The sequence below is a fragment of the Trichosurus vulpecula genome, chromosome X, assembly GCF_011100635.1.
Source record: "Trichosurus vulpecula isolate mTriVul1 chromosome X, mTriVul1.pri, whole genome shotgun sequence".
NCBI lineage: Eukaryota > Metazoa > Chordata > Mammalia > Diprotodontia > Phalangeridae > Trichosurus > Trichosurus vulpecula.
Window position 1 is genome coordinate 11,060,611 of NC_050582.1, and position 27,642 is coordinate 11,088,252.

A 27,642-nucleotide genomic window follows, 5' to 3' on the forward strand; every position below is an offset into this window, starting at 1 on the left:
TCTTACAAAAATGAATGTTGAAAACTATCTTTATGTGTAATTAGAAAATAAAATACTATTATGTAATTTTTAAAAAAGGATTCTCATAAATATCAACTATTATTATTATGTTTAAAAAGATGTAAATTGCAGAAAAGCAGTGAACTTATGTAGGTAGGAGCTCCTTTGTCTGGGAGATCCCTGTATGGGTGATACCTCAGCTCTAGTCTCCATCTCTGGACTTACTTTACCAGAACTATGAGCATACAAAGCAATGCTACTAAGACAGCCAAACCTGTGGTGAGATTCTCCTTTGATGCCTCTGAACCATGGGCATTGTCCACAATAACTCCTCCACTCCCAGGACTTAAACTGGTATTGATGAATCAACAAGGCTGTATTAAGCACCTACCACGTTCCTGGCACTGAGCTAGGTTCTGAGAAACAAGGGTGAAAATGAGAAGTTCCTTGGGCTCAAGAACCTTCCGTTCTTTTTAGGAATAGATGAGTAAACAAATGCTAAATATATTCAAAATAAACACCAAGAAATGGGAGGTGGTGGAGGGGTCATAGCACTAACAATTGGGAGGAGTCAGGGAAGACCTCCTGCAATAGAGAGCTCAAAAGATGAAAGTGAGGAGACAGACCCCCAAAAAGGCACAGAGTTGAGGGGAGTGACTTGCCATATTCGGGGAACAGCTAGTAACAAGTACAGTTAGCATTGATATAGTGCCTACTACATGCCAGCCACTGTGCTAAATGCTTTACAAATATCATCTTATTTGATTCTTCCAACAATCCTGGGAGTCAGGTCCTATTACTATCCCCATTTTACAGATAAGGAAACTGAGTGACTTGCCCAGGGTCATACGGATAAGAAGTGTCTGAGGCCACATTTGAGGACTTCATAATTCCAGTCCCAGCACTCTACTCACTGTAGCACCTAACTGGCTCTAATAATAGCTATTATTAACAATAATAGCTAGGATTTATGTGGTATGCTAAGATTTCAAAAGTGGTTTATACATTATTTCATTTGATTCTCACAACAACCCCATGAAGGAGGGGTTATTGTTATCATCTGTATTTTACAGATGAAGAAACTAAGCCTGTGAAAGGTCAAGTGGTTTGTCCAGGGGTAAGCTGGGAAATATTTGACAACTGGCTCTCCAAAGCATGACACACTTTTAAACTGAATCTACATTCTTAACATTTTCTCCATCACTCTTTTAAGCCTAGTCCTAGACCAATCAAGAAAACAATAAATCAAGCCCAGGTTTGTAGCATGTCCCATTTCCAAGGCCTAAACACATTGCAAACTGAACACAGGCTCTCAGGAGCCAAATAGTATGCTCAGCCAGTTCACACTTGCCAGGGGCCCACAGCTAATATGTATTGAGGTAGGATTCAAACTCAAGTCTTCTTAAGTCCCAATCTAGAGCCCTGTTCACTACACCACCCAACTCCCGTAACCGGAGATTCCAATTCGTTTCAATTGAATAAGCATTTATTGCACCAGGCACTGTGCTAGGTAAACAATAAAGCTGTTCTTGCCCTCAAGAAGCTTGCAATCTACCATAAGTAAACTGTCCAACATGAACCAGGGACATTACCAAACTTTGGCATACATTTGGTAGGCTCAACAGTGTATGCCTTAGGTCCTTCATAATTAAGAGTACACTCAAACAGTCGATGGCTTCTTGCTGAAAGCAGCAAATTGTGTTCTTAACATCACTGAAAATGGAAATTAGCATTAGAACAATTTAGGTGGGAAAAATGGTGTCATTTATTTTTAGCATAATCAGTGGGTTAGGAGGGACAGTTTTCCCCCTTTCTGAAGAAATAGTTGAGAAAGAACAGTAGCCAATTATTCTCTGAAACTTTAGCTTAAAGTTTTCAGCAACCACAGCTAATCATGCTTTAGTATCTGCCTAATTCAGTTCAGAACAATTTACATAATGGTGTTCTCTTTATGGAGTCCAGTTAACATCTCTGCCATCTGACACAGTTACAACGAAACAACTGCCTGAATTTCGTCTTCGCAATTCTATGTTTGGAAATAGCAGACATGCAAACAGTGTTCCTTTTTCCTAATAACAAGGTGCTCCCAAAAAGGCATTTCCCAAAAGATAAAAAATCAATGGATAAGAGTGAGAGTGTGTGTGTGAATTTGTGTTTGTATGTGTGTGTGAGAGTGCACGTGTGTGCATGTGTGTGAGATATAGTGTGTGTGAGAGAGTATATGTGTGTGAGTTTGTATGTATGGGTGACACAGTATGTGTGCGGGTGTGTGTGTGTGTGTGTGTGTGTGTGTGTGTGAGCGCACGCGCACGTGCGCCTTGAAGTAGGTGTGAAAAAGTGGGGAAGAATGGAGGAAGTTTAAAAATCCTTAGGTTTCTCTTTTAAAAAGAGCTATTATAACACGATACTATTTCCCGGTAGATTATTTTTTATTTTATTTGAAGATGGCAAAAAATCTTTGTGCTGAATCCTTTGAGCATACCTCTAGTGATACATGTCAGATCAGTGCTATATGGAAGAACTTTTATTTGACAGGTAGATGACAGGAAGAAGGCAATCTCCCAAACAGAGGCTGGAAGTAGAAAATTCTCCTGTAAGATTAATGTTCTCTTTTGTTTCAATGTATAAATAACTTACTCATTCTTGTTTCAAAGAAACCTATTTATGCCCATAAATAGTGTGAACATGAGTACGTGACAATAAAAATATAAAATGTGTTATATAATGGAGTGCTCTTCAAAGTATGTTAATTTAATTAAAGGAAATGTGGGTATGGATAATACTTAAGAATATTCCCCCAACCATGTGGTACATTAAAGAAATGGAATACAACTTGCTGGAATAAATGATGAACATGAAGAACAGAGAGAAAGGTAAGCTTAAGAGGGTCAGACCTAAGACTATGAACCAAAGCAATGTGAAATAAACAGAACCAGGAAGACAATCTACTCAATAGCTACGACATGGAAAAAACAATGACAAAACCCCCCAATATTTGATAATGCAAATGAGGAAAGAAGACATAGGCCTCCCTTTATTGTCCAAGTGGAAGAGGGCCTCTGAGCACGGAACACGGCCTGTACTGTCAGACTCGGCTGATGTTTGCAGATGTGATGAACTGTGAGCTCTCACGATTGCTCGGACGAGCTCCCTCCCTCTCTCCCTCCCTCTCTGTATCCCTATCCCTTCCTCCTCTAAGAGAGGTATCCCTTAGCAAAAGATTTTTCCCCTGCAAAGGGGAAGAGGGAAAAAAATTCAACAGAACTGGTCAATACATAAAAAAAAAAAATTAAACTGCTCTCTCCATCTCTGTCTTTCTTACAGGAGATAGTTCAGGGGAAAGGAGGTATTGGGAAATGAAGGTGCTTTATAAACTGATGACAGTCTTAAAAAATAAAAATTATGGATGTGGATAATATTTCATTTCAATATATTTTTATGTTTTTCATTTTTAAAATATCATTAAGGAGACATAAGGCCAGAGAGATCCCTAGATGACAGAACTAGAAGGGGCCTTTGAGGCAATCTCCCAGAAGTCCCTCATTTTGCTGATTAAGACACTTAATCCCACCCACATATATTCAATAACTTGTCTGAGATCACACCAGTGGACATTTTCAGACACCAGTTTTGAAACAGTTCCTCTGCCTGGTGCCATTTCCAGTGGACCACACTGCCTAGGAATTCGGATCGTTCTGACTGAAAAAAAGGCCTCCCCAGATTCACTGCCCTCCTCAGCCGCACACTGACAAATCACGCCCCTTTCTCAGGGCCTTGAGAAATTCTCTTGGGCTCAAAATCACAGGATTATAAAATCCAAGCATTAGAAGGTACCTGAAAAGTAATCCTGCCCAGTTCATACACAAAGAAAACCCCCACTAAATCATATCCATCAGAAGGTCCAGCCTTTGTACCTTTTAAGGCAGCCCATTCCACAGATGAGTAGCTCTCACTGCTAGGAAGTTTTCAACTAAAAGCTGACCAACCAACTGTAGATTTGTATCTGTAAAGTCAGTTTCCTCATCTAATCATAGGTCTGTATCAAAAAGAAAAAAAATCAACTCCCGAACCTCTTTCATGGCCAAAAGGGACCTCAACAATGGGGACTGAAAAAGGGTTAGAGCAAATGTAGGTAGAATGATCCCATGGACTAAAATGCTTCAAGGAAAGTCAGCTAGGAGGGATGGGAAATGCTCAAGAATGAAATTCTGAAGACATAAAGAGAAACAATTCCAATGAGGAGGAAAAATGAGATTTGTCTGAAGAGACTGATGTCTAGGCATAAGAAACTCACAAGCCAATTAGATTTCAAAAAGAAATGTGCACAAGATGGAAGCAAAGCTAAGTAACAGAAGATGAATATAAGACCAAGGCAGAGTACTCTGAAAGAGTGTCAGGAATGCTAAAGCTCACAATGAGCTAAGGCTGTCCAGAGAAGCTAAGGATAACAAAAAGCAAGGTTTGTTTTGGTTTGAGATTTTGTAGTGGTATTCAGAGGAAAAGGAACATCCAAGAAAGGGTAGGCTCTTCACCTGGGGTAGATGGTATAATGACAACTAACAAAAGTGAGAAAGCAGAGACAGCTGCTCAACTGGATCAAGGAGACTCACCTTTCCACTGGAAATTGACAGAAACAAAGCTACTAACAAAGAGATGAGGCCATAGTTAAAGAGCTCCAAGTGTCCCCATGGAATTCACATCACCTGGCCCTGATGAACTCCTTCCTCAGGCCCTGAAAGGACTGGCAGATGGAACTGCTGAGCCACTGTTAATGAAGCAGGAGGGCTACCACATGATTGGAGAAGAGCAAATGATGTTCTACCTTCCAAAATAGGGAAGAGGCCAGAGTGTAAACTATGAGCCAGGGAGTCTGCCTTTGATTCTGGGGAAAATCCAAGAAGGGATTGTTAAAGAGATGGTTGGTGAACATGTAGAATCAGAAGCAGTGATTACAAAGAAGGTGCATGTCTTCTTGAAGAGGAGACCAGGTGACACTAACCACATTTTCTTTTTGTGAGAGGATTACTAATAAGTGGAAGAAGGGGACATTGCAGAGATGGTTTACCCAGATTTTCAGGAAGCTTTTTTAAAGTATCTCATACCATCTTGCGGAAAGATGGAGAAAGAGAGAGCAGATCTGTGGTTCTCAAATTTTTCCACAATAGTAGAACTCTTCCATTAAAAACAAAGAAAAAATCCTTTGGCAGAGCTCTTACAGTAAAATCTTCTTAAATGATCTGTTAACAAATAACAAAACATTCATTTTTTTAAAAAGCTTATTTGAGGTATTTTGGGGTTCTCTGCTAATATAATTCCCAACAGATTCAGAACCCATTGGATGGCCAGGCTCAAAGAAGCCTTGTTATTGTTAACAAGTCTTGTTGATAAGTCTCCCAAAGTCAATGTGGCAAGGGATCTTTAGTGGAGTCTCAGGGATCTGGGCTTGGTTCTGTACTGTTTAGAGACTCCTCCAACTTTACAGATAATCCAAAGCTCAGACACATATCTAACACAGTGAACAATGGAGTGTGGGTCCCAAAGGATTCAAAGGACATCCAAAAGCATTGGGATGAATCAAATATGATGAAATTCAATTGGGACAAATGGAAAGTCTTGAGCTTTGGTAAAAAAAAATGAACTTCCTAAGTCCAAGATGTAAGAGGCATGACTAGACAGAAGTTCTGGAAAACATCAGGACGTTTTAGTAGACTGGAAGGTCAGTATGAGTTATTAAGGTGACGAGGCAGCCAAAACAGCACATTTGATCCTGTGCTACATTTAAAGGGGCATCTTTTCCAAGAACAGGGAGAGGATTGTCCTACTGTACTTTGCCCCCATCAGACCTCATCTGTGTCTAGTTTTAAACACAATAGTTTAAGGACACTGATAAACTAGACTATGTTTAGAATGGTGAAGGGCTTTGGGGTCATTGCATGTGAGGAGCCACTGAAGGAATTGGGCATGTTTAGCCCAAAGACAAGTAGACCCAAGGGCGACAAGATTGGTATCTTCAAGTATTTGAACGGCTCTTATGTGGAAAAAGGGATGAGATTTGTTACATTTGGCAGGAACTAGAAGCAATAGATGGAAAGTGCAGAGGCCAGTTTAGATTGGATATCCTAACAATTCAAGCTGCCCCAAAGGAGGTGTGGGCAGATCTCCTTGAAGATCTTCAAGAAGAGGAGATTCCCTTTATGTAGAGGTTGGATTAGATGGCCACTGGGATTAGGGCACTTGCCTAGGCTCCTGTCATTTGCAAGATGATTTCCTTAAAACAATCCTAGGAGATACTGGGGCAATACAAGTATAACCTACAAAGGATGATCCTAGCTCAAAGAGGTTAGGAGACTGCCCCAAGGTCACATGGTGAGAGCAGAAGAGCTTAGGGCCTCTGACCCCAACTCCAATGTTTATGCTCTTTAATAAATGGCTACCTTGGTAGAGAAGTCAGGAAGACCTAGATTCCTGTCCCTCCTCCAACTCAGAGTGAGTGGCTAGGTGACTGGCAAGTCACTTAAGCTCTCAGTGTCCTAAACTGAAGGCTATTGATTGCAGACTAGCTGATGATCTGTATCAGTTCAGGTCCCTTACTGAGAACTCTTTATACAGATGTGATCACAGGTTCAGGGCAAAACAATAAATACCAAGACCTACAGATAATGCTTGCCTTCATTTATCACACAAATGATAAATTCATCTTACCTTTTTTTACAAGATTTGGAATTCCTCAAATACAATAACTAAAAACTCACATGCTATATTTTCAGATGTGAGAGAGGAAAAAAAACCAAATCACCCACAATAGGGAATTGTTGTGTGTCCAAAGGGGCCTGCTTCTTTTCAGATCTGTGCTTCTTCTCAAGCTGCTTTTCAATCTGATGCCTGCAGAGTGTGTCTAGTTAGCCCTCTCCATAGGAGATAAATCTCATCTAGGAAAAGTCACATAGGACCATCTGAGGAATGCACATTCACTTCCTATAATGGCTACAGATTTTGGTCCTTAAAACACAGCAACATCAAAGCAGTCATCAAGTCATAATCTACCATACTCAATCCATGGCAGATTTCAAACCCTGGAACTGGCAAATGTTGAAAAGGGAAATAAACCAAATCACTGAAAAACTATTAATACACAAGCATACATGTGATAATTACCAAAGTATTACTTTTTTATTTAGGGGTGGCAACACAGATCATTTTTAATTCAATGATAAAGAAAAGAGCTGTGAGGTTTTGCTAAGGAACATAAAGGTTGCATGGCCAATTCCCATATTCCAGATGTACTACAGTGCAGCCTCTGTACATGGTAAAAGCCAGTTAAGCCATGCCTAATTTGCATGCATGTCTGGGCACAAAAAGGCTTAAGTATTCAACAACCTCATCTCATCCATTTTCCATTTATTTAATAATCTTTTATTTTGTCTTAGTTGCAATAAAATGAGAGCTTAAAGAGTGATTCATATTCATTATGACTCTTGTGAAGGGTGGATTTTTGGGTTTTTAAATCACGTTTAAAATTGCACTCTGAGAAAGGAAAATAGTAGGGCACCTGAATTCTAGGTTATTGGGGGTCATGTCATGGAAGGAGCACAAAAGAACTTTCTGCTTGTTTTCCTAACTCAGTCTTTCCTTTGGTGTTTCTGTGTGTTTTTAACAATTTAAATCAGTAATGCAAGTAGCCACAATCGTCCTCGCAGACAAAAAGCCTAAGCTTCTCTGAGAATGTGGTTAAATTTCAACGTACCTTACAAAGAAAGTTGATGTTGAAACCCAGCGATTGGGCATTTCGGGAGCCAGAGTTCATGTAGTTGCCAACCAGGAGTACCAGCTCTAAAAGTCGATTAAAGCTTTCACTTTTTTTCATTTCTTCACAGGCTAGAGTTACTGCCATGATGCCGGGTTTGATGTTGTTTACATGTTCTTCAAAAGTGAGCTTGAAAAGGATGCTATGGAGACGAGGTCTTAACATTTTCACTGAGCTCATCTGCAAGACAAAGGGATTCTCTGTAAGAATGTGCATTTTTAAAAAAAGAAAGTTTCCCTTAGAGTTCCCTCTGGCAAGAGAGAAGCTCATGCAGAGCTCTGGATTATAACAACTCCATAAGCTGTACCTCCTAGAAGGGTCTTTTTAACCTTATGTTTTTCCTTAGATATCCAGTTGGGAGAGTGTACCAGAAGTTTTTCTGAAAACAGTGCACTATTCACCTTGGACAAGCCAGTATAATGAAAGTGACCGTGTTCATTACAGAATCAGTCAGGTTCAACAGGTGCGTTTGTGTACACTGACTGCACTATTAATGGCCTCCTCAAATGCATATACTTTCAAGGGCCTTCCTCAAGATGATTTAGGAGAACCTGTTGTAGGATATTGAGAGGAATGAGTAGGCCAAATGCAAAGAAATGAGAGACACAATGGCAAACAACACTGGTGAGCCCTGATTTCCTAAGAAATTACCTATTGGCATGCTGTTTAAAATTCTCAGACTGGCTGTGATTGAGCAATTAATACATTTTTCAAAAGTATGAAGTGCTCCTTAGATTTCTATTCATAATATATATATATATATATACATACTGTCTTAGTAAGACATAAAATATTCATGTTCTCTATAAAGAATTTCAAACACTTGGCAGGCTATGGATGGTAAATGTGTCATGGTAAAATCATAGGAACTTCCTTTCAAGTACACATTTCAAAGCTCCTTCTATTGGTTTTGTCCAAAGCAGTTCATCTTGGTTTTAATTACTTGTTTCAGAGCCTGAGTGCACATTAGACATTCCCTTTGGAACAGTTGCCACAATTATGAATGCTTTCTTAATCTTTCATAACCTGTGAAAAAAAAAACCTGGCCTGCACATAACAATTTTTAATCTAGCAATGAGTGACTGGGCTAGGAGAGAAGCAGATTCTAAGCACAAAAAAAAGGATTCTAATTTCTAATCACATAGGTAAGTCATACACATTCCTTGTCTTAAGCACAGTGCTAGACATATAGCATGTACTTAGCAAATATTGTCCTGACATTTAAAAATTGACCACTAAAATAGAAATAATAATAAAAACAGTTATTAGCACTTCTATAGATCTTTAGGGAGTACTTATACACATACATATAAATTTTATCCTCACAATAACCCTGCGAGTTATTCCCATTTTACAGATGAGGAAATGGAGACAAAGAGAGGCTAAGCAAATCAACCAGGATCACACAGCTAATAAGTGTCTGAGACAGAATCTGAACTTGGGTCTTCCCGACTCCAAGGGCAGAGCTCTATCCACTGTACCACTCAGCTGCTTCCACAGGGAAGTCTATAGCACACTGAACTAAAGACTGATTCCATCTGTCTTTCCCCATCAGAAAAGCATAACCCAGCCTTTGTCAGAGCTCTTGCAATTTGATCTATCAGAGGGGAAAGTTATAACAGAATTTGGTTTTGAAATATAAATCGTTATTTCTCTTCATTCTCTCAACCTGACCCACTTCATTCAGATCTCTGCTTTGGTTCTTTAACATCTCTCCTGTGAGGAGGGTGTCACCCTTCTGAATGAGTAACCTTTCCAAATAAAAAAGGCAATCTGCAGGATAATTCTAAAGACAGAAGATTATGTGAAGTCTCTTGGTAGAGGGGGTCTCATCCTGCCCCTAGATATTTTAGCATGTGACCCAGCTCTGAGTATAGTAGATTTTGGACAAGGACTTACAGGCCGTCATTTTCTGTGTTACATGGCAAATAAAGGCTTTCAAATTTTGATGCCACTTCTTCTCCATTCCAGCCCATTCTCCAATATTCCACCTCCTTAATGGAGGAGGAATTCTACCCAATTAATTTATTATTTTTGGAAATATTTCAAGGAAATAAAAGCAATAGGTCTTCAAGGTCTGTATGTCCAGATGATCACTTATCGTCTGTCCAAACAAGGAGTGTATGCTGATTATGATCTAGCACTTGACATACCTAATTCATTCTTTGAAATTTAAAGTTCAAAACAACATTCACGGACATACCCTGCATGAAAAAAGCTCTTGTAATGTGCTCAGGGTCATATGGCTAGTACGTATGGGAGGCTGAATTTGAACTCACATCTTCATGACTTGAAATCCAGTGTTCTTATCTACTATACCACCTAATTGCCATGAAAATATCTAGCATTAATATGTTATTTTACTGTTTATGAGGCCTTTTACATGTCAGTTCATTTGAAAATTATAATAACCCTAGGAGGCACTTATTATTATTCCTATTTTACAGATGAGGAATCTGAGGTTCATAGAGGTTAAGTGACTTGACCAACATCACTCAGCTAGTAACTGTCTGGTGTCAAATTTGAACTCAAGTTTTACTCACTCTTAAGTCTAGCAGTCTATTCACAGCACTATGAGCTACCTTCAATGCTGAAAGGGCCCCTATTCTACTCCAATCCTATGGCCTGCTCCTTCCTTCCCAATGGTGATAGGCCAAGACCTTCTAATTCTCTACCAATTACGAATCCTTCCGATAAGATAGAGGCCCACCATTTGTGGTTGGTACACAATAAGCACTTAATAAAAATATGATGATTACCACCATACTGTTTAGCCCACTAGGCCTTAATAGCTGCTCTCTTACTATACCCACCAGACTCCCAGAAATTGACAATGTACCATAATGACCCACACATGGGCTTTGCCATCCACCCTGAAGCTGCCCCTTGGGAGAACCAGACTCTTCTAATCAACCTGCAGTTGAACTCTTCCATATTTGCTTTCTCTCTCCCAAACAGAATGAGTTCTTTGAAAACACAAACTGTCTTGCTTTCCTATTTTTATTCATGGTCCTTCAGTTAGTAGGGATAGTAACTAGACCTGTGCTTTCACTGACTCAGGACCCCCAAATGAGTAATCTCTCTCTAGCAATGCACTTACACACCCTCTGTGCAACTTAGAGAGTTGTTTGGACACTGAGAAGTTAACAGATTTGCCCAGGGACCAATATTAAGTGAAAGTCAAAAGCCTATTCCCAAGAGTCAGAGTTCATCCCCTTAGTACATTTGATTAGTTCTACCACTCATTGGCTATGTTACTTGGGCAAGTCAGTCAATAAGCATTTATTAAGTGTTTCCCACAAGAGAGATACAGTACTGTGCTCATCAAATAAAGTAGATGCAGTGCTGGGGATACGTACAGTCCCTGCCTTCAAGGAGTTTACATTCTTATGTGGGAAGACAATACATAGGAGGGAACTGAAAAATGGGAAGGAAGTACTCATGAAGAGGGAAGAGCATACTGGTATAACAGGGAGAAGGAAGGATGGCTAGTCTGAGACCTTCTTCAAGATGGAGGTTCTATGAGAAACTCATTGATAGGAGATGGTCCTTGTGCTTGCAGGGGTGGAGGAAGATAGCAGTTGAAGCATGGTGGCCAAGGCCAGAGAGTACATAGTTACTTAACCTTCTGAGCCTTAGTTTTCTCTCCTATCAAATGGCAATCTTAATCCTCACCCAGCTTTTCCAATAGGGCCCTAGTGAGAATCAAAGATTATAATACCCAAAAATAAGATCTGTAAAATCATGAAGGGCATTTCAAATGAAGGTGGCATAATTATGCAAACAAAATCCATTCCTAGACAAAAGATAGCTCCACACTTCGACATGTAAGTTATTAAGTACCTACTGTGTGCCAGGCCCATGGTAGACCTCTGGGGATAAAAGTGATCCCTTCCTGCAGTAGCTTAATGTACACATAAAAGGAATTAGAGAATTTATACAAAATAAATACCAAGTCATGGGAGTAGGGTGGGTGAAGGGGGAAGGAAACACTACATGGGCAAATCAGGAGAACCTGAGTCCTGAAGGGACCTAAGATTCCATGAGGGTGAAGTGATGCAAAAGACAGTCCTAAGCACAGAGGCCAAAATGGAGGACATCAAACAGGGCAGTCTGTCTGGAACATCAAGTGCCTGACGGGGAGTGAGGTGGAATCTGCCTGGAAAGATCACTTGGAGCTACTCTCTAAAGGGCTGTAGCTGCCAAACCGAGGAGTCTGTATGGAATCCTACAGACAAGAGAGAGCTGACGACTCCACTCCAGCAGGAAACTGACATAACAGGCAACAACATTTCCTGTTTAAGATAAGTCTTTGATCCCATTCAATTAAACAAGTTTACTATGGTGCCAGCAGTGTGCTAGGCTAACTAACGTATACAAATGATGCATCCCCAGCCAGGTATAGAATTATTAAAAGGCACTTGAGTACACCTAAGTGATATAAGTAAATAGAACAAAAACTATGTTGAAATATGTTTGTTTTCAGTTGTCATCCCTTGCAGCACTGGAGATGACTGGCATTCTTTGTTTTATTATTCATTCCTTGAAGTGCTGTGGGACATTGACCACGGTGGTGTATTATGGCAGGGATTTATTTGTGTTATGAGGTACTTGTCTATCAAAACCACATCAAGGGGCTCTCATTTCTTGTGCTGATTTACACTATATTAAAAAAATGCAGTGAGAGCAGCTACAAGTGGGTTATTTCCCCACAGAGTTTCATGTACTTTTGTTTATAATCTAAGTCTTATACGCTTCACTACCTATGCAGCTGGTGAATGCTGCTCTGCAATCCAAACATCACATTCATTTGCAGAAAGAGAACACTAAAGAACACACAAATTTGTGTTCATGCTCATGCATGTGCACATAGACAGATCCCTAGAACCAAGGAATCCCTAGAACCATGTTGCTACATGGAGAAAGAGAGCACATCATTAGCATGCAATCTTTCTTAAGGTCATCTATATCGAGCTGGAAGGGACCTCAGAAGTCATTTAGGCCAACCCTCTCTTATTTTACAGATGAGGAAACCAAAGCAGAGAGGTTAAGTGATTTTCCAGTGGTCACAGAGTTGGTAAGTGGTAGCAATGAGATTTGAAACCAAGTCTTCTGATTCTAAATCTAGTGCTCTTTCTTACATGTATGTATGTGTATGTATGTGTGTGTATATTTTTGTCAAAAACTAGTAAATGAGCTATTAAAGCAACTATGGATCAAATTTCCATGCTAAAACTCAAGAATATGAACAATTTTCATTTTGATTTAAAATAGGCAAATCTAATTTTTTGCCAAAAAAAGAACAATATCACATACGTATATGCACTATATGTCCTTTCCAAATACGTGCAATTGTGACTACAAGGGATATTAGGTATCTGTTCAACTTCTTCCCTTTACAGAAAAGGAAACTGAGACATAGAAGTTAAGTGACTTGCCCAAGGCCAAAAAAATGGGATTTGAACACAAGCCTTCTGACTCCAAACCCAGTCTTCTTTTACGTGAACTAAACCACCCACTTAGAAGGGTCTGCTGTCTTTACTGCTTACACATAACGTATGTCTGGTTCTCTTCAATACTGTTTACCACATGTTTCATCTTGAAATATACATTTCTCTAGATTTTCTTGTACTCTTTACTTTTGTCATTTTCATGGTACCCTAATATTAAAATAACCTACAATAATTTACTCAGCCATTGTCCAATAGTTGGAAACAGAAATTATTTCCAATTGTTAGCCAGCACAAATCAAAGAGCAATAAATACTTCTATACAGACAGCCCCTGCTCTTTCCTTTCCTATGGTATACTGAGGGCAATAGTTAGCAAAATGTGGGCTCTGGACCTATGAGGTGTAACAGAATTATGACAGGGGAGCCTGGAACCCACACATGCATCAAATATTTCCATTCTAAATTCCATTTAGGTCCAAAAATTTGCATTAGGAATGAGTATAACAGAAAAGGAAATACACCCTTTGTACACACAATCTGTAAATAGGCATTACATTTTTTTCCAAATTTAGATGCTGTGATTAATGAAATATAAAATCAGTTAAAACCACTACTGGAAAAAATGGAAACGAACAAGGCCTGGAAGTACCAGATCTCTTTATGTTCCAAAGCCATAATCATGAAAACAATTTGGTACTGGGTAAGAAAAGGAGTTGATCAGGGGAACAAATTAGGTACAAAGAATACAGAAACAAATGAACACAGTAGTCTACTATTTGACAAACACAAAGTTCCTGGCTATTGGGGCATGAACTCATTATTGTTGAGAAAACTAAAACAAAGTCCAGCTGAAAATAGGTTTAGATGAAAATTTCACAGTGTATACCAAGATAAGCTACAGATGAGGACAACACTCACACATAAAAGGTGTAGACATAAGTAAATGAGAGGAGCAAGGAAGAAATTACCTGTCAAATCTAGGGTTAAGGGAAGAACTCATGCAAGAAAGAGACAGAAAGGATTAGAAAAGGTAAAATGGACAATTCTGATTACATAAAATTGAAATTTACTTGCCACAAACAAAACCAAAGCAGGTAATATTAGAAGAGAAGCAGGAAAATGGGGGAAAAAATTGCTGGAAGTATGTCTGATAAAGGACTCATTTCTAAAACATATAGGGGAACAAGTCAACTTTATAAGAAGAGCTATTCCCCAGTTGACAAATGACCAGAGGATATAAATAGGTGGTTTTCAGAAGAAGACATATATTAATAGCCACATGAAAAAATTCTCTAAATCCCTAATAATTAGAGAAATGAAAATTAAAAATAATTCTGAGGTTCTTTTGCCATACTCCTTGAATTGGCAAAATTAACAAAAAAGGAAAATGCTGGAGTTGCTATGGGAAAATAGGTAAGTGAATATGCCATTGGCGGGGATGTGAACTGGTTTAGTCATTCTGGAAAGTAATTTTGAACTGTTCTCCAAAAGTTCTTAAAATGTGCATACCCTTTGACCCAGTGATATCAATACTAGGTATATACCCCCAAAGAGATCAAATAAAGAGAGAAAAGGACTCATTATGTACAAAATATTTACTTTTTGTGTTAGCAGAGATTTGGAAACCAAGGGGGTACCCATCAACTAGGAAAAGGTGGAACAAGTTGTGGCATATTAATGTGATATAATACTATGCCATCTTAGCGCATGTCTTTAATAAAAGGTAATTAAGTCTACTGACTTATTGTAAATGGGAAGCTTAACAGCTTGGGCTCATGAGTTATAGTAGTAGAAACAGCCACCCACAATATTATCCCCTGGTGCCCTGAGAGTAGTCTACCCTCTGGGACTGCAATTCATGAGAGTGAATACAATTTGAGAGAGGACTCTAGAGAGTTATTACACTTCCAACCGTGAATAACTGAGTATAATCCTACAAGGTAAAAAAATAGAACTTTAATAACATAGAGGACTTTCAATCAAAACTGAGCAGAAACAAAAAAAAATGAAAACACAGGAGTCAAGAAAAATATAAAAAGCTAACTAGATTTGAGGAAATGAGAACCAAGATATTATCTGTGCAGGTCTAAATTAACCAAGGATTGTCTGCATCTAATCTAAAGCCTCTGATTAACTGATTGAACAGAAGGGTCTAGGCCTTGTTCACATTCAGTTAATCCTTACAACTGACTCAATAGAGAGTATCTCACTTAATAACGATATTGGGACTAATTGAGTGGGGGGGAGGTCACCAATTCATGTGCAAATCCTCCCTTACACAAACAAAAGAAATACAAAATGATTGAGGGAGGGCCCCTAACAACTAGAGGAGACCAGAATAATTCTGTTCCCTCCTGAGAGATAATACTTGGAGCTGAGCCTGGGAAAAGAGCTGGGTGTTCCCAGAAGTAGAGGTGAGGAGGGAGTGCCTTCCATGAATGGGAAATGGTGGCCTGCTATAGGATAGTGAGCTGTGTAGATGTCACATCCTTGGACAATACTTACCTTAAGGCTCAGTACCAAGTAAAGGGACTTGTATAACATAAGTACTTAACAAAAGTTTGTCAATGGATTAAAACAGTCCTTGGATGTAGCAGTCCAGGTCTGTACTAGGGCATTTGCACTAAAAATAGAAAGGATTGGAGGTCTGTGAAAGGTATTGTGAAGATATAATCAACAAGATTTGAAAATGCTGTGAATGTGGGTGGTGAGGGAAAAGGAAGCAGAGATAACAGCCAGGGTGACTGAGTTAATGGCAGTGCCACTGACAGAAATAGGCACATGAATTAGGAGGAAAAAATAAAGGGAACAAGAACATGAAAGCCTGCATGGGAAATTATAATATACAGAGGACTTTATGTAACCAATTTGTCCCTCCAAACACCATCAAGCCAACTGCTTTTTTTCCAGAGAAAATTAAGGTACTTCTCAAGATGAACATACAGCATATATACACAAACACACGAGAAGTAAAAGAAATGAATATACTAAAGACATCACATTAGAAACTAAAGAATACTTGGAATAATGAGAAAGAAAGAACAAACACATGATTTCATCAGTGAGTAAGCAAATATGAAAAATACTACATTGTTGACACCCCAGAGAAGTCAGTATTCTGTATGAAAACGAATCATCTGTTCAAGTCAACAAACCTTTGTTTAGTACCTACTGTGTGCAGGGCATTGTACCAGGCATTAGGGAGGCACACAATATTTTGCTAACATACACCTTACTTTCTGTCCTTGGGGAGCTATGACCTAGTAGGTTCCAGCCTTGTGGATGCAGGAAAAAAATTCAGTATTTCCTTTTTACCCAATTATGCCATCTTTAATAGAATGCCTCCACTTCAGTTCATCTTTATGGAATAATTAGAGAGCACAGCAACTTTGCTTGGGAATGGTGTTCCCAAATGTCACTGGAAAAGCAGCAGCCTTCCTGCCCCAGACATTTTAAAACACAAAGAAAAAGAATTCTAAAGGGCCAGCAGCAGGAACTAGTGATCCAGGCCTTCCATTCTAAAGGTTCTCATGTGTTCAACTCTCCACATCTTCTTGTCAGATTATAGCTTTACAATGTTTTTAATTGAAAAAATATGTGTAATTTTGAAGTCAGAAAAACAAAGTACAGATTACCGAAAGAACTAATTATTGCCTTCCTTTCCTCAGAAGATGTGTTAGTTTAATAGACACACACAGTATGGGTCTGCATCCCCAGCTAGAGATACTCAACATTCCACACTCCTACTGGGGATTCTAACTGTCAGCCCTTCCTCATAAGGTTTGTGGATTTTTCTTAAAGCCAACAAAATGTGTGTAATTAGGATGATGTCTTAAACTTGATTCTGAAAGGGAAAGGTTAGGGCGTGAGCCATTGGCGGGCTGTGTGGCTAGGCCTCCCCAGGCAAACCAGTATTAGCCATTCCAGAAGGAAGCCAGAATTTCAAGCATGCCAGGATTTTCATCAGGTTTCTAGGGAAGCCTGCAAGAGCTTAAGGCCTCCTGCTAGCATGAGTCTAAGACAGTGGTTCTCCAACTTTTTCCCCCCTTTACATTTTTAAAAACTGAAGATTTCCCAAGAACTTTTGTTTGGGTGGGTTGTAATCTATACATATTTACAGTATTAGAAATTTAAACATCTCAGCATTATTATGAAAAGAGGTTTGACTTTTCAGACCCCCTAAAAGGGTGTCAGGGACCCCCAGGAGTCCCCAGATCATGCTTGGAGAATCACTGGCCTAAGCTTATGCCAAAAACTACAATACCACTAAGCACATTAGCATCACCAATCCCATAGGGACATGCCTCCAAGGGTCTGTCACAACCAGAAATTTACACTGATTGTGATTTTCAGTTGAAATGAAGATTAAACTTCAAAGCATCAAAATGTTTGATTTAACATATAATTGAGCTAAAGCTATGAAAATGTATGTGGTATGCCAATTTTCATTCAGAAAGAGGACAGACATCAAGTTGGATGTTTCAGAAAGTAACCCAATTACAATATATTCCTTTGCTTAATGCATTTTAAATATCTAACTGACCTTTATTAAAATTGATGGGCATACTGATTATGTAATTAAGGTAAATTATTAAAACACCGATGTGTTGATGCTAAGAAATTTACTTTTCTTCAACTCAATTTCTAACATCTTATTTTCTCTTATACTTGTGTTTGAAACATATTCTTACTAATAACACAAGTCAGATTGCCCTTTATGAACTTTTTCCTACAATAAAGACAGTTGCTAATCCAATTAGATGATAAAATTTTCTTTTAAAAAAATCATGCCAAATCCTAAGTAAAAGTAAAATTCAACTATGTCTTTATGCCAACAGATAATAAAATCTATTGGACATCTTCTTCAGTAAGGTTACTAAGCTAGTAGCCGGGGACACTGTAGGAAGGCACTTAATAAAGCTTCTTGTAATATTCTTGTAGAAAAGATGAAGAAATATGGGCTGAATGAGAGCACATTTCGATCAGTTTAGAACGTCTGCAGAGGAAGACTATGGAATATTACCAGCAGCGTTTTCCTCTTAAATATTGTTCAGTCATTTCTACAAATGCCCTAAATATATGCGTATGTGTGTATGTGTGTGTGTGTGTAGTCATCAAATTCAGAGACAACACAAACCTAGGAGTAATAGCCAATATAATTAGATGACCAAATCAAGATGCAGAAAGATCTTAAACTCTAGGAATACTGGATCCAAACAAAAACAGCCCCCAAATGAACACCTCTTCACCTAGTGATGCTTCCTGAATTCCTTTCTAGGGATGTTCCTTTTTGAATTTAAGGTGTCCAGTCCTTGGGAAGACAGTTCACTGTTATATTCCACCCCTCCAAGCCTTTCCAGCTGGGTTGGATTTGGTAGAGCTTACATTCCTCTGGCATAGTCTCAAGGTCATAATGAGGCACCCAAAGAAGACGTCAATTGGAGTTAATTATGATATTTCTCACAATTAATCTATAAAGCTGAAATTTAGGGACATAATTATCTTAGTAATTTCCTTCCTAAATGTTATATTTCACTAACTTCTCTTTGGGTATTTCAGATAGTAGTGTATTAAATCAGTTACTGCCTACAAATACTGCTTTAAAATGTCTTTGATCTTCTACCAAGTGGGCATGTAAGGATGGTGGGCAGTGAAAAAAAATGGCTACTATTCCTGTACTTAGAGGCAAATAATTGTTTATGGTTATGAGTATAAACAAGAAAATTGCTCAGCTTTACATTTTGATTTTAGTTCCAAAGATCTATTGTTATTTTCTATCGCCAAACTTTGTTTCTTCACTACGATATCAGAGATTCTTCCTGAATGAATTCTTTAGAAAACTAATACATTTTCCCAAGATAAACTACAGTCCTGAAAAATGTCTTCCAAGGACCTGGATGTTATCCTGCCTGAAAACACATAACTATCACACACAGATGAATGTTTCAAGGGTGCTATGATCTAGGAAATCTTTGATCCTTGGTATATAACGTCACTTAAAGTGTTTCTATTTAATACCTAGTTAATTTGGTTGACTCCCTAATTCTAAAACTCAAATTAGAGTAAAACTTAACTAAGATTTTTTCCCTGGGCACTTGGATTGTTGATGATGCTTAAAGTTAAATACTACGGATAGAATAATGATAATGATGATAATCATGATAATAGCTAATACTTATACAGCACTTATGGTATACAAAGTACTTTACAAATATTATCCCCTAGGTATGTATTAATACTATCTCCATTTTCCAGATGGGGAAACTGAGTCAAACAGAAGTTAAGTGGCTTGCCCAGGGTCATGCAGCTAGTAGGTAACTAAGGCCAGCTCTGAACGCAAGTCTTCCTGACTCCAGGTCCATCACTCTATCCAGTGTGCCACCTAGCATTATATAATTCTATTAAGCCTATTTGAGTGAGCAAATGTACTGAAATACAAGTGTGCATAATGAACAGTTTTCATATTTTCAAAAACAAGGGTTTTGTCATAATCTTCTTTGCAAGTATCCTCTCAAACTTTAATCGAAAACTGGAATTTGGAAATATAAAATTCTAAGTCAGAGGCCCCTCCTTTGAGGAAAATGATCAATTGACAATCATTTGAGCTCAAGAACAGCCCAAAAGATGCCAAGTGCTTAGCCCTCTGATGGGCTACCAAAGCTATGACATGGAACACATCTCGTCAGGTGCCCAGAGGACTTTTAATGAAAGTAATTCAGCTTCTTGGTTGCTTCCAGACTGGGATAAGTAATAATTTAAAAGTACATGTGATGTACGATGATCAACTGTGAATGACTTAGCTATTCTCAGCAATATAATGACCCAAGACAATTCCGAAGGACTTATGAGAAAAATGCTCTCCACCTCCAGAGAAAGAACTGTTGGAGTCTAAATGCAGATCGAGGCGTACTTTTTAAAACTTTCTTTATTTTTCTTCGTTTTTTGTCTGTGTTTCTTTCACAACATGACTAATATAGAAATATGTTTTGCATGACTGCACATGCATAACCTGTATCAAACTGCTTGCCTTCTCAATGAAGTCAGGAGGGAGAGAATTTGGAACTCAAAAAATGTTTAAAATTGTTTTTAAATGTAATTGGGGGAGATAAATATTAAGTAATTTAAAAAAATACATGTGTTGACAATCAATGCAACTGAAAAGGGTAATTAGGCAGCTTGGCAGCACAGTGGACAGAGTACTGGGCCTAGAGTTCAAATCAGCTCAGACACTGACTAGCTGGTCACTTCACTCTGTTTGCCTCAGTTTCTTCCTCTGTCATGAGCTGGAGAAGGAAATGGCAAACCACTCCAGCATCTTTGCCAAGAAAATTCCAAATGGGGTCACAAAGAGTCGGACTCAGCTGAAACAACTGGACAACAGCAAGAGTAATTACAAAACTCAGTAAACAACTGGAATGCTTTTCCTGTCAGCATCTGGAGCAGCTGACCATGTGGGTCCCTCCACCACATACCACAACTCCAAATTGTTCAGGCTCACAGAGGTCATCATATTCATTCTTCATTTGGGCTAAGGCACTAAGTTCCTTCTGCTCAGGAAGATTCTTTACCAGGTTCTGAAAGAAAGTAATAAATATACACAAACGCATTGTTAGATAGGTCCTAATGTCTATATGTAACAACAAATATTTCAGGAGAGGAGCTCTAAGACCAAGTTTTCACTATGGCTCTTTGCTGGCATAAAGAAGGGACTGGAAGGGACAGTAAACCAAAAGGGGCCCTACACTGGAGTCATGAAAATTTCTACAATGTATCAAGGGATTTCCATCCATTAGCTCATCTGAGTTTTGGAGCAAGCTCCAGAGGCAGTCACTAGAGGAGTCATTATTCCCATTTCACTAATGAGGAAATGGAGACCTTTCCCATGGCATGGTCACTCATCAGAAGAGGGTACAAATGCTGCTATTCTTGGCTTTGGATCCAGCACTAGAGTCTCAACAACATATTCTCATTCAAGATGGTCATGACAAGGATCAGTTCTTTATGTTCAACTTCCCTTAACATTTGAGCAACCAGACAGGGCACATAGGCATATGAATCATGCATCAATCTCTCTCTTTTTCTCTGATCTTTCCTTTTTAGCCAGAAGAAAAGTTTGAACATGTTTATAGTGTGAGCTCAGTGACCAATCCTATGGCATGGTTTCTCTGTAAAAGACTGCATTTGTTTATGGAATGGTTTATTCTGAAACTCCCATATTTAAGTTTTGGGGGTTTCGGAATAAACCAATAACTGAGGATGTTGGACTCTAATTCCACAATAAGTTCACTGTGCTTGTGTCATGCTCATATCATATCAATTTCTATTATAAAGATGTAAATAATACTCCAAAATTAAATGAGTTGCTGGGCCTTTACTATGCAGTCAAATATTTCCATCTTCATTTTTAACAGGAAAAGTTCTGCAAACTAAAGCTAACATATACAGGCATGTTTCTTTGTATGTATATGCATGCACCTAAAAAGAAAGAGAACTGGCTTGCAGCCTCATGCAAACTCATATTTCAAAAACTACCTACACTTTACAAAATTCTGTAAAAAACTTCTGGCCAGCCTAAATCTGATAAACTGTACTTGGCCTAAATGAAAACTCCCCATTATAAAAAATGGCACTGTTTATGCACACAATGCATCCCTATGTTTAATGGGGAATTAAGCAAAAATGATAACATCTGCTGCATACTCATGTTCGGTGCCTGGGAGAATAAAAATTGATTAATTCATTTGAAAAGCTCTAGCTAATCCTAGACTTTGAGACAGACCTAATTGTTGTCATGTTGGCCTTCAACCAACATGTGAGGAAACTCTATAGAATTTGAACAGGTTAGGAACATGATATTACAATGTAAGGCAGACATTGACACAAAGCTTTAAGACAGTGGCAAGCACCCTGACTCTACCAAATGACATCCAAGGCAAGGGTGGTCCTGAATTTTCTACATCACTTGCTTTGGTTTCTTTTCCTCTTCATTCTTTTCCCTCCCCCTACATTTCGCTTTCCCTTGGAGCTAAAGATACTACTGGCCTGTGACTTAGGAAATATATGGACACACATGTAACTGTAAAAATCATCTGGAGAATGGAAATAATTTGCATTATTCAAATATAGAATTCTTTAATATGAGGAGAAGGGTTGATTCAGAGTTATATGTTCAGAAAAAGATAAATGAAGATTAAAGATTTATTTCTGTTTGTCCAGAGAATGGGGAAAAGAAATATGAAATAAAGCTCATCTTATCTTTTCAAAATCAAAATATTTGTTGATGCATGAAAATTATTCTTTTTTGTTTGCTTGTTGTTAATGGGATTTTGTGAAGTATTCCATTAAGGAAAACAAAGACTGATTCTGATAACTTGAGTGATTTTCACTACAGTGAAAACTAAATTAGAAAGATTAGGGATAATATTATTAAAATTAGGAAAAACAATTATGCATAAATCAAACTCTCTATCTCAATGATAAGTTTTAACTACTGAAACAAAGATTATGAAATGGATAAACCCCCAAAAGGAAATGAGCTTGGCATGAAGACCTTTCTTTCTGTTACTGTTACTCCATGTAAGAGGTGCCCTGCTAGTCCTTTTGAAATCTCCATCCTAAAGGGCCACAGCAAGCCCTAACATGATCTTCCTTTGCTCTTGGCAGCTCTACAAAGGTGAAGCCATTCATGGAGCTTGGATTTCTTCTCATTTGAGGAACCTCTTTCCCTTACAAGGCAAATACCGTACAACTATCAATGCCCGATAAGGTCAGAGTATTAACAAGTCTCTAGATGAAATGACTTCTCTTAAATTCGTGGTAGATTAAAGTTTCTATTAAGGCTGGAAGTGTGAACTGCTGGCCAATGATTCAGCTGCTCCTCAAATCTCACACCGCTAGTGACCAATCCATAATAACAATGATAACAACGACAATAACAACTAGAAATACACACACACATACCTACTATGTGCCAGGTACTGTGCTAAGCACTTTACAAATATTATCTCATTTGATCCTCACAACAACCCTGAGACACAGATGCTATTATCATTCTTATTTTACAAAGGAGGAAAGTGTAGCAACCACAGGTTAAGTGACTTAAACAAGGCTGCACAGCTAGTCCATGTCTGATGCTGGATCTGAACTCAGGTTTTCCTGATTCCAGGCCCCATGCTCTATCCACTGTACCACCTAACTGCCTCCTCACACTTTTTACTCATTTTGACACTCATATGTAATAGATGGCAATTCCGAGGCATGCTAACATAAAAGTAAACACCTACTTGGAAGGCAAAGACAGCTGGGATGCGGAGTGGGAAAGACAGATGTAAATATTGTCAGTCTTGTCACTAAGCAAGTATGTCTTTAAGACTCCTCTACTTTCAGCAAAAAACACAATTTCAAATGTGGAAGTCAGAACCCTGCCTGAGGCCACTGCTGTTGACATCTTCTCTAAGCCAACACAAAGGATGAACAGTCCTTGAGGTGACTGCACCCCACCTGGACCTCTTTTTCCCTTGAGATGTTATTACTTAACGTCCAGCAAATGGAAAACCAGTTTAGGGTGAACGGTTTAAAAGGTCACAAGCTTCAGCCTGAAAAACATCAATGAGCCGAAGTTAGGAATCAAAACTAAACAAAGAACCCCTCCCCCTAATCCTCCCAACAAGGAAAGTGTAGCCCTTTGAATAGATTTTTCTCTTCATCTTTTAGAAATCACAACCTCCATTTTCCAATGACTGTCACTGTGAGGAAAAATAATTCCTCTCAACAAAACAGGGACCTTGAACTACTTTCCCTGTTTCTGCAATTACTTCACAAATACTTCCAAACTTTATTTTCTTTAAATGTTAATTGCCCACTTAAAGGTTAGTTTAGTGCAGGTATTGAACCCTGGTGCCCTTTCCTTCTTGCCAAAACATAACCTTTCTTTCTTGTCTCATATCATCTCATTAAGTCATTCCAGTATTAGAAGAACATATTAAGGGTTCTTTATGATTAAGTCTATTCAGCCCAATTCGACAAATATTTAGTGAATGGATAGTGTGAGTAAGAGACTTTTTCAGGCACTATGAGGGAGAAAAAGATGGACAAAGCATTAATCACTCCATGCCAGGCACTGTGCTAAGTGGTGGTGATACAATGAAAGGCAAAAAACAGAGCTCCTGCCCTGAAGGAGCTCACAGTCTAAAGGGGGAGGTAACATGTAAACAACTAAGTACAAACAAGAAGTGTACAGGATAAATTGGGGACAGTCTCAAAAGGAAGGCCCTCGGATTAAGGAGGACTAGCAAAGGCTTCTTGCAAAAGGGGGGCGGGACTTTAGATGAAATGAAGCAAGCGAGGCTAAGCCAGGAGGCAAAGACAAGGAGGGAGACATTGAGAACAGCCAGCAAAAGTGCTCAGTTTGGGGAGACGGAATGGCACATCAAGCGTAGACCAGCCAGGAGAATAGCAAAGAGGCCAGTGTTACTGGCTCCCAGAGTACTCAGAGAGAAGTAAGGTATAAGAAGACTCAAAAGATAGGAAGGATCCAAGTTATAAAAGGCTTTTAAAGCCAAATAGAGGATGTTATATTTGATCCTTGACATGACAGGGAGCCACTGGAATTTAATGAATAAGACAGTAAACTCGAAAGCTGAGTATAGGGTGGCCTGGAGAGATGAGAGATTTGAGGCAGGGAAAACAACCAGTATCTACTGTAATAATCCAGGCATGAAGTAATGAGGGCATACGGTAGGGTGGTAATAGTATCAGAGAAGAGGTGTATATGAGAAAAGCTGGAAATGACAAAACTTGACTATTGATTGGATATGGGAGGTGAGAAAGAGTGAGCAATCAAGGATAACAACTAAGTTATAAGCCTGGTTGACTAGAAGGTGGTGGTACCCTGTGCAGTAATATGGAAATTTTGAAGTGAGGAGGGTTAGGGGAAAAGATGATTGGTTCAATTTTGGACATGTTGAGTGTAAAATGTTTATGGGACATCCAGTTTGAGATGTCTAAGAGACACTTGGAGATGTGAGACTGGAGGCCAGCAGAGAAGTTAGGAATAAAACATATGTATATCTGAGAATCATTTGCATAGAGCTGATAAGAGCAACCATAGGAGCTGATGAGATCTCTACGTGAAATAGTATAGCTGGAAGAGAGAAGATGAAATGTTCTTCAAGTGGGAAAAAAGTTTACAGAAGCACAAAGGAAGGAGACATTTTTAGCTAGGAGGGATCAGAAAAGGTATCATGGAAGAAGTAACATTTAAGCTAGACTTTGAAGGATGAGTCATTTTGAGAAGCAAAAGGTCATTTCATGAAGGCATGACAACATGAAGACAAGAACAGGAGCAGGAAAGTACCCAGGATATATGAGGGTCCATCAAGCCTCCATCCAAATCTCTTTTTGTAGGCTTTGTAAGTATGACCAGTTATCTTTATAATTAAAGTTCTCAACTAGAATAGTACCTCTAACTTAGAACACAGAAGGTTGTTCCATGAAGCCACCATTTGTTTTAAGCAACTAATTAAAATGTTTGTTGTAAGAGTACAACAACACTGAGACTGGTTTCAAAAGTTTACCTCTAAGCACAAGGAGAGGATTAAGGAGAAGCAAAATGACCTAGCAGCTACAGTTGATCCAAAAGCCATAAAGACTTGGGCTAGAGTCTCACTTCTAACTTGTACTAACTCTGTGACCCTAGGCATTTCATCTCCTAGCACTCTAAAAAATGTCTATGACTACATATCACAGAGAAGACACAACTGGAATACCGGTCATCAATGGACCAACTTTAAACAGATTCCTCCTCAAAACATCAGCCACCAGGGTATGAACTGGGCTATGAACCTTTTTGGTTCCAGAAACTCTTAAGGCCTCAGCTTACAATGTGTGCTGGTGGAGGAAGAACCCATACTTAATGAAATCCCTATGGTACTGAAGAGAGCAACTATGTTTACAGATAAGCGGGCATGGATAGAGTTACCTGGATTCCCTGCTTCTAGGAGAGGATAAGGTCAGTGGATCACCTGAACTCAGGACTTTGGAGGTACAGTAGGATTCAAACTAATGGGTGTGTGCACTAAGACTGCACCAATATGGTGGGCCCCCAGGAGCAGGTAGCCACCAAGCTAAGGAGGGGAGAAGTGGTTCAAGTCAGAAATGGGAAAAGCTCAAAGCTTTTGTGATGATTATGATGGGGAGTGGCTGCTGTGTACTTCTGGCTTGAGAAAGATATGGAGACCAATTCCCCAAAATTAAAAAAAAAACATTTTTAAAGATAACCTTCTGTTTTAGAACCATACGTTCCATAATTCTGGCCCACCTAAAGGGCTCTCAATATAATGTGAACAAATCTCATCAAATCCTGGCATAATGCTGCAAACCTACCTAGATGGCATTAGTCAGTGGTCCCAAGAGCAGAGCAGTTCAGCTCTAGGGATACATATCCAACCTGTCACCTTGCTCCTACCTTCCCCCTTTCCATGCAGACCCTGGGTCTAATCTGGCCTTCTCTGATTGTCCTCTTATGCTCCCTAGATGTTGATCCACTGAATCCCCTGCCCTTCTCCAGCTACACCTCATCATACTGCTCTTCAGCTCAGCGCCTCTGGAGCTGATTGCCCCATACTCAACTGACTGCTCTGCCTAACCCTGTGTCATGATGAGAGTAGTGTATAATATGAGGCAGTGTACATCCAGTATGTATACTCCCAGAGTGAAGCTTCTTTGCTCTCCTCCCATTAACATCTCTCCATCCCTGACCCGTGGATCAATTCCAATATCACCAGCAGCCTGCAGGGAATTTTCCACACAGATGTCCCACCACGCTCTTTACAAAATAAGCCTAAAACATAAAGCATGCGTTTTCTTCAAATATGTTCCTTTTCTTAATTACCCCCCTTTTTGTCACCATCACAACCATTTTCCCTATTACAGCTTGGCAGAATGGAAACTGGACTGGATGCAACATTAGGCGAGACCTGCATTCAAATCCTGGTTCCAACAGTTACCAGTTGTGGGAATATAGGCAAATGATGTAGGTTCAATGAACCTCGAGATTCTCATCTATAAAATGGGAATAACAGTGTTACTATTATCTACTTCACAGGAGTAATATAAGGCAAGAGCTTTGCAAGCTTCAAAGGACTAGAGAAAAGGAAGTAAAGTTTGTCATCTCACAGTTGTCCTTTGTCCCTCGCATCTAAGCAGCTACTGCACCCTGCCCATTCTCCAGTCTCTTAGGTTCAAGCCTGCCTATCCATTTTCTAGGCCAGACAAAAACACATGGGACTTAAGCATTTTCTAATTTAAGTTCAATTAAATTCCTCAAAGCTTTCTAATTCTGCATTCTATATTAATACAGGTTTACAACTCCTGTAATTAAAAAAGA

The 27,642-nt window shown here is 39.0% G+C and overlaps 1 protein-coding gene across 3 annotated transcripts in view; it reads right to left on the reverse strand.

The window, feature by feature from the left end:
* DIAPH2 (diaphanous related formin 2) overlaps positions 1-27,642 on the reverse strand; it is an 856,474-nt gene that overhangs the window by 453,717 nt on the left and 375,115 nt on the right. For all 3 annotated transcript variants that reach the window (XM_036740329.1, XM_036740331.1, XM_036740330.1), the window contains 2 exons: positions 20,729-20,830; positions 7,745-7,984 (listed from right to left, as the gene is read on the reverse strand). In XM_036740329.1, coding sequence (XP_036596224.1) covers positions 7,745-7,984; positions 20,729-20,830 — 342 coding nt within the window. The remainder of the gene's footprint in view (positions 1-7,744; positions 7,985-20,728; positions 20,831-27,642) is intronic.